A 12,628-nucleotide genomic window follows, 5' to 3' on the forward strand; every position below is an offset into this window, starting at 1 on the left:
TTTAACAAGGGCCATTCATGGTATGGCACATAAAGAATTTTTTTTACTATTTTATTTATTAAAAAAAAAAAAACACACAACCAAAAAAACCACCTGTACAGTCACTGGCTCTGTGTTCCAGAAGACTCTGCTTTGCTTGTTACACTCAAAACATCATTTTAAGTGACTTCTTCTGGCCTCAACTTTCAATCAAAGTGGCTGAGATCTTAAAGCAGTATCGTAACAGCAATGTACACTTTTCACATTTCACAGGGTTTGTAGTCAACCTTTAACATCAGAGAGTTTCTGTGGGAAGGATCAGTAAGAAAATAATGACTGTCCTCCTCTTTTATTTGTTTTTATTTTAGATTTTGGCAAGGTGTTCAATGGATGGTATTATAACTTTTTCCTCTTTTTTTTTTTTTTTTTTTCTTCTTTCTTCCAAGTGGCTTGTGAGGGTAGAGGGGGAAGGGCTGAGCTATACTCTAGTGGTTGAATGTCCATGGGGCAAATTCGTACTGTTTTGTCCTCCACTGAAGGTGTTGAAAGTATGCAAAGGCTGCATTCCTGTTAATGTATTTGGAATCATGGTTATGGTGTTGGGTGTCATTAGCGGGATGTCGTCTGGGGACCTTCTCAAAGTAAGCGTGTAGTCAGGTGGACAGGTTAGTCTCAGTGTGTCATGGGCCTGCAGTGATTCACACTCATGGTCATGTTCTAGCTGTTTCATCTGCAACGACATAATCTCTTCGTTTTGTATGTGTGCGATATCGTTGGTTGTGTTCCTCTGGGGGCTAGGGCGCCTGTGAGTCTCGTGACGCCGCTTGTCCTTCTTGTAATATAATGCAGCAAAAGCTAAAATATTGAGGAACAGCAAGGATGCCCCCACAGCAATGGTGACACTCAGCTCTGTGGAGTAATCTCGCTTGTTTTCTATCAGAACTGTTGTATCCTCCGGAGCTGTTTTATGGGTGTCTTTTGAATGTTTGGGATTGTTGGCAGGTGTCATTGCTGGGCGTTTGGTGGCTGGCCACAATTTACCAGGAGAACGTCGTGTCACATAAGGAAACGATGTCATGTCAGGAGGGGGGACTTTAGTTGTTGTGGAAACGTACTGAAATATTTCATTCAGGTTGTGAAGGTGAGGTACGAGCTCCAACCAGAAAGCAACTTTTGTTGCTCGGTAGTGATCACGAACTCGGGGTTTCAGGCCAATATGCAGATAAAGCTGGTCTTTAGGATTGTATTTGGACCAGGCCACTTCTTCAAAGCGGTTGGGTTTTGTGTGGATGAACTTTGTGTCCTGTGGAACAGGCTGGTTTGGATCTCTACGAAAATAAAAACAGGCAATATTATAATCATTAAAAAAACCAAAACCAAAACCAAACGCAGAACTCAAAACCCCCTCCATCTTTCAGTTAATGGTTTATCTGGTAATTAACATAACCTAAAAACAGAAGCTTAAAAATCCTCCCTAACTTAACAACAGATGTTAATAAATAAACAAAAGAAAAATTACTTGCACTGTACCATGCATCTCAGAAACTATAATACTTTTTTACATGAAAAACGGTTGTGTTTCAGCTCCCAAAAGCTCCTCTGAAGTTCTGTGATTCAGTATCATACTCTAAAGCTGTCTTAGAGAGGTACTACCTACCTTTGTCCATAGTAAAGGTGTACGTTCAGCTCTGCTCAAGGTTTGACATGAACTTTCTTATTTAAGATACCACTACTTCTACTGCTGTAAGCAGTAAATATGGGTATCTAATCCCTATGGCAACACTGGAAGTTCATGTGACCATAAGAATTCATATTAGCTGTGTATATTACATAAAAAACTTCAAAGCATGAAGTGGTAGGGCTAATACATGTAACTAGGAACTATTTCTCTTTGTGTTCCTTTACTGAGCTATTAGTCCCCCTTTGTTCAAATATCTACTTTAGGGAAAAGCCTTTGAAGTATTTGTATGTTGCAAATCTTTCCATCATTTACATTAGCAGATTACTGTTTGAAACTTCTTTGTGCTTATTGCTACTAAATAACTATGTCTAACGGCCGTACGACAGTGAGCCTTAATTCTGTCCCAGTTTGTAGGGATGAGAAATATATTAGCTGAGATCAACAAGTTTTATAGTAGTTAAGTAGTAGCATAGTACTAGTAGATATAAGTGTAGCACACTACTCAGAGATAATTTAAAAATTGGTAACCCAAATATTTCATTGAAATTATGCTTTTCCCATCTTTTCTTTTTTCTTTTGTTCTTACAGCTTCACAATAAAGACAAACTAATGGCACAAAAAGCATTTAAATGTGGCTAATGTCTAGCTATCCTTATAATTTTGCTAAACTTTACCAAATACGACTTCCTCTTGGCATGAAAAACCACAGAAATTTAAATGTACTAATACTGAGTTTAATATTCCGTTATGCATGAGTTTGAATCTTCTTTTGCAAGACAGAGTACTTTCTGGGACTTTGTGATATATTATATTGAGAGTATATGATTCATTTTCTGTGCATTACTCTGAGAACTTTCCATTCTCTTTTCCATTCCCATATGCATTAGTTTATTTCCTGTGAAAACGATTCTAATATTTTCCTTTTCTTTCAATATACTGTTATGTATGTTACGGGAATACCAAGACCCATCGGTAGAGTTTTTAAAGTGTCTTAGTTCTTCTCTTTTTCCATTTTCAAAAGCTCATGAACATGATTACCTAGTTTAGCATTCCTTCGCTGTTCATAAAGAGTTATTCCTTAATTCTTAAACCAGACTGGTAATTTGATTTTAATAAACCTGTAATTCCTGTATTCATCTGTTTACCTGAAAGAATTTATGTCACCTTTTTTTAAGTGAAAGGAAGAATTCTTTTTCTGTATAATTTTGGTACTTTCGTTTACTTATGCTTGTCATTTTAGGTGTTTGGGTTTTCTTTGGGGTGGTTTGTTTTTTTCTTTTTTTTATATTGTACTGTATCAAATATTTCCCATCTTAGTAAGAGATAATCTAGGGGTTCCAGAACTGTGGTGATTTCATTTATCTATCTATCTATCTATCTGTTTCTTTATTTATTTTTCATTTTATGTAGTAACAGTTAGCCAAATTGTGTTAATTCTGAGGAAAAAGATAACTGCTTAGTAATTGTTCATCCTAGTTGAAGCTACAGAAGTAATATCCACATCCAAGCAGTACGGCAGCAGATATATGCTGCTACTTCGAGGGATTCTAGCATGCATTCAAGAAGGAAATAAAAGTATTTCTTTTGTTCTTAAAGAACAGACTGAAAGATTTGGCAAATCCAAAGGAGAAGATATTGGCCCAATTCGATGTACCTACTACTACAGTATTTTGAGATTCAATACATAAATTCTAAATCAAATTAAAAATCAGGAAGATTATCAAAATGTAAAACACTTTTCTTGTCAGAAACTCAAAATCCTGTAATAGTTTCAGCACAAAATCCATCTTGTGTTCTCCCCACTTGCTGTCCTGATTCACAGCACTCTGGGAAGTGTCCAACAGAAAACCTGTAAATTAAGCTAGCTCATGTAAATGAGTTGCATTTGATACACAGTACAGGAGATGAAGAAGCTGGAAACTCATTTCAATGAGCCAAGCTGGACATGCACTTTTCATTCTTTTTTTTTTTTGTGGCCCTATAAAAATGACAGCAGATGATGATTTTTTAGCTACTAAACAGTTTTAAAATTAGTGTTCTCTTCCCTTACAAACAGCCCACAAAATAAGTAAATATCAGCCTCCCTTTCCTTTCCCTCTCTTCCTTTCTCTACCTCCACCTCTCCTTTTTAACTGTACCTATTAGGAATAGCCAATTATGCTGCCATCTCCTCCAACCACAAGAGAGAAAATTACTTTACAGGAAGCTAGTTTTCTATTTCAGGATTTGTTTACATGGCTGTGTGTGGGCATGAAGCTGACCATTGAAACAAGGAACAGAAAAAAATCAGCCAGCCCTACAGACAAGTAATTTTTTTTTGCTGAGGGTATCAGAATTCTACCATTGGCATCAACATTAGGGTTGACCACTTAATAACTGAATAAATGATCTGAATATTCAGTCTGAATTTGGAGGATAGGTATCTAAATGATTTTTTTTTAAAAGAAAATGGAATAACTAAGTCCAGTCCTAAATAGCGGATCTCATAATGCATGGATCTTGGTTTTACAGACTAATGATAATTTACCAAAAATATTCAGTGGATATAAATAAGAGGATTTTTACTTTCATTTGCCCTCCCTCTATATAACCTGAAGACAATTCATAAAATCATAAGGATACAACTTATGACATGTTAAGTCTTTTTCTCGAGTATTTGGGCAGTTCATCGTATTATGAACACTTTTCCAGTATCATAGATAGGCATAAAATACAGATGTACATATAGTTACTTCTCCTATCAAATCAGCTGTTTGACAAAACTTCTGATGTGTTACTTTAACTTCAAATCCCCTTTCATTTTTTTTTAGCCTCTCACATGGTCTTTGAGTTTCTGGACATTCTTGAGGCTCAAGTGCGTAATTACAGAACAAAAGGCTGCTAGGAAACCCTCCTTTAAAATCCCGCTGCAAACATTGCAATAAAAATATAATCTGAATAATATATTTTCAGTTCTGTACTTCCTCCAGTAATGGTTCTCATAGGGACTAGAGAAATTGTTTCCCAATCCTACTAGTTGGCAAGGAGGCTTTTTTTTTTTTTTCTTCATCCTACTGCTAGAATAAAATTCATGATAATTGTTGCTCATTTTGCTCTCTGATTATTTATTTTCACCACCTTTAGAATTCAATTTAAATAGCTTCTCCATCAAAAAATGCCCCATCATGAAATGCCTGAACTTGTCTTCCATATGATAGATGACCATATGATAGTCTTTCTTGTCTTATCTAAGGTATTTTTTTATTAATATGCAGAATCATCTGATTTCACCTGTCACTTTTTTCCCCACTTTCAGTCTGCACTGGTTTTGCTTAATTTAACATGTTGCTGTGTATTGTCATTTAATTCACACCTCATGGGCTACAAATGTACATTCAAAGCATTGATTTTTTTCTCAGGTGATATAAAGTAAATGTGTCTGCAATGGATGCTGACTGAAGAGCAACACACATTCCTGTTCATAAGGTGAATTAATAGCTGACCTGGAGGGCAAATGAGGGATATCATATCTGGTGATACTGGTACAGGAAGAATGATGGGGAATCTTAAGTTTTCTCTTATCCTGAATTCCATGTAACATACTGAAATACCATTAATCTTTTAACTACTTCTGCAACAGCATTAACTATCACTCAGGCCGATGGAACTGTTACGTTAATGTACTTAAGGTGTTTTATTCTTGTGTATCATTCTCTAACTTCATTGGAGAACAAAATGTCTTAACAGGTATATACTGAGTCTGTCTCCAGGACACTGAAAGGCCTTGATCATTTATTTTCTTTCAGTAGTCCTCTTTTCTCCATATGGAAAACAAAAAAAAAAAAAAAGAGAAAGACCACGTGGCATTCCTTCATGCTTCCACTGATTTTGCATGTTGTCACAATATTAATAACGGTACAGCCATTCCTCCCTGAAGCACTGGTACACAAGCATATTTTCCCTTACCTCCTTTCCTTACTTATCTCCTCAGGTCCCACTGTTACCATGCTCCCAGTCAGCTATTATAACTACTAAGGAAAGCAAAGCCTAAGTACACTGGTTTTGTGACCAACACAGATTGGCCATTGGAGACAGTTATTTCTTCAGACAAAAGCATCAAAAAGAAATGCAACAGGCTCGTAAAGGAGTTCACAGAGAATTGATTTGAAAATACGCTTTAATCATTGTAAGTTTAATTGTTTCTTCCATTAGAAAGCCAAACTGAATATGAAACATAGACATCCTTAATAACTCAGGTTTTTGCTTCAGAATTAATGGTGGTAAAATAATTCAGGAGCATTTATGTGAATTACAAAGAAAGCATGGATATATCCTTTAGGCCTTTATCTTTCTCATCACCAACCTAGATAAAGCTGGATGAATGAGAGCAAAAACAGGGTAATTTTTAGAAACCCTATAGATGCCTCTAATGAGATCACGGCTTCGTTTCTACTCTATGAAACTTCGAATCCTTCTTCACAAGAGTGTAGCTGGCAGAGTATCTGTGACGGTCTCGCACACATCCCCTCATGTCATTCACTCTCCCCCTGCTGATGTATCTGTGAAGGGTGTAACATGGCCCTAACTAACAGAACATCTGAGCATATAAAATTAACATTACAGTTAGGATAGTACTACTGGCAGGAGACTGAAGCTTTAAGTACACCTCTTAATGAAGCTCTCACGTATCATTTTGCACACAGTGGAATCAAAAGCTGTATTTTCATGTCATTTTTGTATCCCAAATGTAGTTTCTCACACCTACTCTATAACAAATTACTTCCTATTTCTAAGGAATGTTAGAAACACAGTTTTGAAAAGGCCACAACAACTGTTAATGCAAAAAAAAAAAATAAATAGCAAGACAGAAAATGGAGGATTAGCAAAATACAGCTTCCACGTATTCATTTCAAGCATGATCCATTTGTCATTAAACACTTTAATTGTCACCTCCTATTTGCTAGTTTCAGTAACTGACATCAAAGTAAAACACAATATAACATTGTGCCTTATGCAGTGTCTTAGACACCTAGTGATTTTACAACATTGACCTGCCCTCCAAACCCAGCCTTGGCAGTAAGCCCATTAAACAATGTGTGTTTTTTAGCAGCAGGTGGCATATCGGTTAAAAGCCCAGCACAGTCTATCAGAAGGATGCACCACCTGAGCCGTAATTATACAATAAGTACCTGGATGCAGCCTCTGTGGGAGTCATCAAGATTGAAAAATGTCTCAGGGACGTTAAAATTAAATAAATAAATCTGCAGTTTTAATGTTCAAGGCTCACCTAAAGGGAAACGTGGAATAATAAAATCTTTCCGTTAACAGATTTTTTTATATGTGCTGTCATGGGTACAAACACAAAGCAAGCAAAGTTTTATCAGAATAAAGATGGGAAACAATTAATTAAAGAAAGGGCGGAAAAAAACCCAAATCAAATCTTTTTGAGAGTTGGAAGACCTGAGTGGGCACATGGATTCCAGATTGCATGTGAGAGGGTAGAGAGGAGAATGGTTATCCCAGATATGTCCCCTGTTGCTCCAGGCTTCAGGTGCTACAACCTTCCCTTTTCCACTGGAGGCATCAGAGGTGCAGAGCAAATGTAATCTTAAAACATTATTTTCCCCAAGTATTCTTTTGTACTACCCAGAACAATTAATCATTGTTCATTTAACCGAAGAAAAAAAACATCAAGGTAATGCATCTTGTGTTGCTCTTTTCCTTTCCTTGTGAAAACTTAAATTTTACAGCTAGAGGTCATTTTTAATGTCATGTCTTTCAGACTGTCTATAAAGCGGCAAGTCTGTAATAGGAGATATAACCCATTCCTGTCTCATCAGCAATGGTGAAGTTTCAGAAATGACTAATGACTCTCCCAAAGCACCTGTTGTGCCTTTAGGTGTAGTATGACAATGGGTTCATAACCAGAGAACTGGGTGATGGCATGTATAGCCTGCTGAAATTAGCTTTCAAGTAGCAACAGCTGGAAAGTGCTTGCAATTATGAGTAATGGTGGCAGCTGTGACTGTGAGAAGCTCCTGTCAGCCTCAAAAAATTGCTTAAATACGACTTCTTATTCTACAGGGAATAGTCATAAAGTAATTGTAAATAATAGTGAGACTGTGGAGATTGTGCAACTCCATAATAATTCCAATGATGTATATTTGTGAGGATCTGAAGTCCTCTCTATATATGTGGCACTTCATCTATAAAAATAAAGACAGACTGATGGTATAATCATCTTTCTGAGCGTGCGGTACAGCCAGCATGCGGCATTCTCTGTCCATAAACCAAGCTTTCATCCTGAAGTTTGGCCATTCCAGTACTGATGACTCTGTGCTGCCAAAATACATCTAAATATTCCACAGTTCATTCGCTGTTGTTGCAGTACTGTGGGTTTTCTGGATGCAAAAGTACCTGTTTGTCTAAAATGCAGTGCAACAAAAGCTTCCTTTTTGCCTTGTAAATTGACCTGAAGCATTTGATTGTTTTTCACTCAATTCATGCTTGAGGTTTTTGTTAAGACTGCAAAATCTCTCTCCCTTGAACGTCATTTGGATTCATTAAAGGCTGCAAGAGCTGCTGAAGCTTCTGAGTGTTTCACTAGGCATCTCTGAATTTTTCTTATATAGCTGCATACCACTCACTGCAGTGCAGTAAAGCTGCAGTTTCCAGAGCCCAATCCTGCCATTAAACATTCATGGGAAAGATTTACAGCCCCTTTGTGCCACAAGTATCTTTGTTTTAATTCAGTATCGAAGACTCAAGGTTAACAAAAAAGCCCTTGCTGTTCAAGTAAAACACTGCAATACTCTTTAAAGGAATGTTATAGGAAGAGAACTGAAATTATTAATAGCACTCGCAGATTAAGCTGCTTTGAGTGTTCTTTCCTTGATGTTTACAACTCTATTTCAGCAAAACATTGATGTCTGTTTTGTTTCATAAGCAGAATTAATTTACATTTTTAACTTTCTCAAAGCAAAATTTATATCTAAGTCTCCTCTTCATTCCAGTCAAGTACTTAGTATTGCCATTATAGCCCTCAGAGAGAAAAATCTTTCCAGTGTCTGCCTTTCTGTTCTAATTCCTCCCTGGGTCCCCATCCCTGTGAAGGTCGCTAAAAACAAGAACTTCCTTTCTTTTGTAGCAGATAAGTGCTATCTGCCTGACAGTTCCTTCCTCAAGTAGCAGACATTGCCTCTGATTTTTCAGTATCTTAGTGAGCCGCCTTTTCTCTGAGACATGCTTTGTCTTAATAATGGCCCTATTTTTTGAATCAAAAATACAGTGCATTATTATTCTCACTGAGCTACTGAAAGAAAACAGTTTGAGGGAACACACTAATTAAAAATCTATTAAATATGAATAAGCTCAGTTACCTTCTCTCTTACGCAAATAGTGTTATAATACTACTGCAAGATCAGGGTTTGAAGCCACTGCAATGGGGTACTGACTATTTTGGAAATATGCTATCAACAAAAAGGAATGCTGGGGGTCAAACTTACCCAGTTTTGGCGAAGTTGGTCCAGTATGTCATAACAACTGCACTGAGCATGACATCATTCTTGGAAAAGTTGCAGTTGAACAATTCTGTGGGGCCAATCATAGGAATCCCAAATACGTAAGGGACTTCATCACCATGAGCTGAATCAGCCCAGCTTGGTTTCATTTCACTTTGGCAATGGTGATAAAATGCATAGAAATAAGTTGGAGATCCATACTGGGCATGCAGGTCAGCGGTAGCAACAGCCGGAGCAACCCACTGGTGGTCTGTAAAAAGAGCGACCAGGGTCTTCCGCCTTGTTTCAGGGTTTTCTTTATCTGCCCAGTCGGTGTACATGAATTTAATGGTCTCTCGCAGTGTATCTTTCCCTTCTGGATAACCATATAGATTGTCCACAAAATTGGAGACAGAAAAGTCAAAATCATTGGGGGAAACACCATCTTCATTGTCTACAATGCCATCCACAAATTTCAAACCTTCCCCCTGATTCACACCCAGCATTATATCATAGTTAAGGAATTCTCCTTGCTCCATGAGAATCTGAGGGTCATCTGGAATCACATCTCCATCTATCACAGGCCCAAAGGCAATGTGGTACGTGGCTGGAGTGATGGTCTGTTGAATGAGTTCTTTGTAATTCTTATTTCGAAGACATTCAACCAAATCAGTGGTATCCAGCATGTCGCAGCCTACTTTATCTGCCAATATCCGAGTGTACTTGGCAGGCTGGTAGTTCACTGCCCAGCTGGACAGGGCTGTTCCACTCTGTATGATTGCCTTTTGGAACAAACCTGCAGGTGCAAATTGTTTAAATGCAAATCCAATTATACATTAAAAAAAAAAAACAGCTTTCACTAAGCAAAGAAAGTTTTGATTACACAATCACTAAAGGATGTATATACCTAAATTTCAGTTCAGTTTCCATATATTCTACTCACTGCTCCATTTTTATTATCTCTAATAGGTTACTAATTAAAATCTCTCTTGTTCTTGATGCTCACACACATAAAGCATGAAGGTTTCAGGTTCCTGTTTCAAGAACAAAACTCATGCTTGTACTGCAGTTTTCTTGCATCTTTAATGGCCTTAGCACAGTGGTAGTCCTGTAAAAATGTCTTTAAAGGAGTGGCAGCTACAAGCAATCATATCCTCTTCACCATGTAAATGACTCTCATAAATGCACTCTTCAGTAGTTTAAAGGTCAAATGAAAATTACACACTCTCATTTCCTTCACAGAAGCCATGTATCATATAATTTGAAAAAATCTGCTCTGTTAAAATCAATTTAATAGGCTTGAGACTTCTACTCTGACATAATTTTTTTTTTACTATCTTAATTTTTGTTTGTGTGTGTTTGTGTGTGTGTTAGCACTACCTATAAGTTGAATTCAAATATATTTACATTTTTCAGAAAAGAGTAAGATGAGATTCAATAGTTCTTTCTGGTTGTTTTATATGTACTAATATAAAGAAATGAAAGACCCAGTCTGAAGAGCTTCTTTGTGTCAGAGCACTGAAAAACAACTGGAGCTTACTGGTGAATCTGCGCCGTCTAGTTTTTCCTCATAAGATCACTAAAATGGCCTATTTTATACTTAAACTAAAATGCCTGGGCCTCCTCTGCACATGGTTCTACTGTCAAGCTCTTGAAATGTCAAAGACATCAACATCTACAAAAACATTTAAAGACCTTGAAGCATTTATGAGAAAAACTGGCTGTGGTTGATATATCTTTGTGGTGACTACTTACTGCACAGGTTAAAAAATTTCAATGATGTGATTAGTTAAGTTTTTCATGGTTCTATCTGCTTGATTTTGGCATGGCTTACTCAACAGTTATTCAGTGCACCCTATTTGTATCAGTAGAGTGAATTGTCAGGTATAATTCTATGTATTTCCAAATAGGGTGTGTCTACCAGCCACCCTGCTACAACTGCTTGCTAGGGTTTAGCCTTCTGTCATATTTCTGCCTGTTTTAATGTGATAGAAGTAGCATGGACTTATAAATACAATAGATATTTTGGTCTTATCTTCTTTTATAAATTCTTTGTAGATTTGGTCTTATCACCAGGAATATTTATGGTTCAGTACTGGCACTTTACACTCTTGGGGTTATTTTTTGGGGGGAGTGAGGTGTTTAGGGTAGAAATCCCCCAGCTCAAACACTTACCAAAATCTAAAGAACTGTGTGTGGGATCACACAGTACTTGTGGGGAGTTAAATACATTTTTAATAAGGTTAAATTATGTTATTATTAAGTAAGGAAAGCATCTAAATACATGTTGTAAGTGCAGACAAGAGTCTGTAAAAAATAAAAAAGGTCACTGCTCTTTTCCATTTTAATTAGAGCAAATTCTTTGACAGAACAGCCAGTGGAGACTGTTGATAAAGCTAGATTAAGTATATTGCCCATGGCATTTGCTGCACAAAATTTCTGCTATAATAGCATTTAATTTTTCATATAAAAATATTTATGTTGACTAATACAAATCCAGAATACTAGCTAGTAGGTATTTTACAAAAATTACAGACCTCATGTGATTCTAATTCAGCCTATCTGATACGGCCATTTTGGTTACAATATAACATTTAAAAAAAAAAAAAAAGCTTTGCTCAGAAGATTGTTACCTTCTGAATAGTGAGAGAGTGTCAGGAGACTGACACAGGAAGCTCCTGCCCCAGATCCAAAAATAGTAACTCTTTTTGGGTCTCCTCCAAAAGATCCAATATTTTCTTCAATCCAACGTAAAGCTTGGATTTGGTCAAGCAATCCATAATTGCCTTTTGCAGCTTGGTCCCCAGTACTTAAAAAACCTATAAGGCAAAAAAAAAGATAATTTTAGTTCACCAGATAGAGAGTTAGCTAAAGGGTATCCACATATTCACAACACATCTTCTCATCTTTTCATCTTCTGGGCTTTTTTTTTCTTCCTCTTTTTTAAAGGTCACGGTCCTAGTTAAATGTCTTCAGTGCAGGCAGTGGAACTCATTCTGTATGCTGTTTGGCTTTGGTTTGCTTTTCCCTACTCCAGAGGTCACATTTGTGAAAAATCATTATTTTCTTTCTGAAATAATTCTATACTAATGTAACAATACAGACTGAAGATTTTAAACATTTGATAACTGTATATGAGCAAGGTACAAAAACGTAGGAAATTGCTTTTGTGCAAAGAAGGAGGCAGATACCCAGTCTTCCACTGAGAACAAGGCTCCCTAACACATTAATTTAAATGTTTCTTACCGTGGACCAAAATTGTCCTGAACTACATAGCTCTTTAAATTATTGTACTTGTGATGTGGATAGACATACTCAGAAATAGAAAAAGAAGGATGAAGAAAATAGTAAAAGGAACAGAAAAAAGCTTAAGGAAAAATTATTAGGAAGATAGCAGGTAAATCCTTGGCAGTTCAGCCTTTTGTAGGGAGATCTTATCTGAACAAATCAGGTTTTGTCTCTTTCCTTGGAAATTGCAGGGAAAGCTGCA

At 36.8% G+C, this 12,628-nt stretch overlaps 1 protein-coding gene across 1 annotated transcript; it reads right to left on the reverse strand.

The window, feature by feature from the left end:
- Window positions 1–405: 405 nt before the first annotated feature.
- Window positions 406–11,961, reverse strand: LOC104165033 (neuroligin-4, X-linked; the record flags this gene model as incomplete). The annotated part of the gene is made up of 3 exons (XM_009704548.1): window positions 406–1,307; window positions 9,145–9,934; window positions 11,772–11,961. Coding segments are annotated over 3 exons (1,830 nt in total), but the record flags the coding sequence as incomplete, so codon positions are not given.
- Window positions 11,962–12,628: the final 667 nt, after the last annotated feature.

This window comes from Cariama cristata, unplaced genomic scaffold (assembly GCF_000690535.1).
Source record: "Cariama cristata isolate BGI_N322 unplaced genomic scaffold, ASM69053v1 scaffold140, whole genome shotgun sequence".
Classification (NCBI taxonomy): Eukaryota; Metazoa; Chordata; class Aves; order Cariamiformes; family Cariamidae; genus Cariama; species Cariama cristata.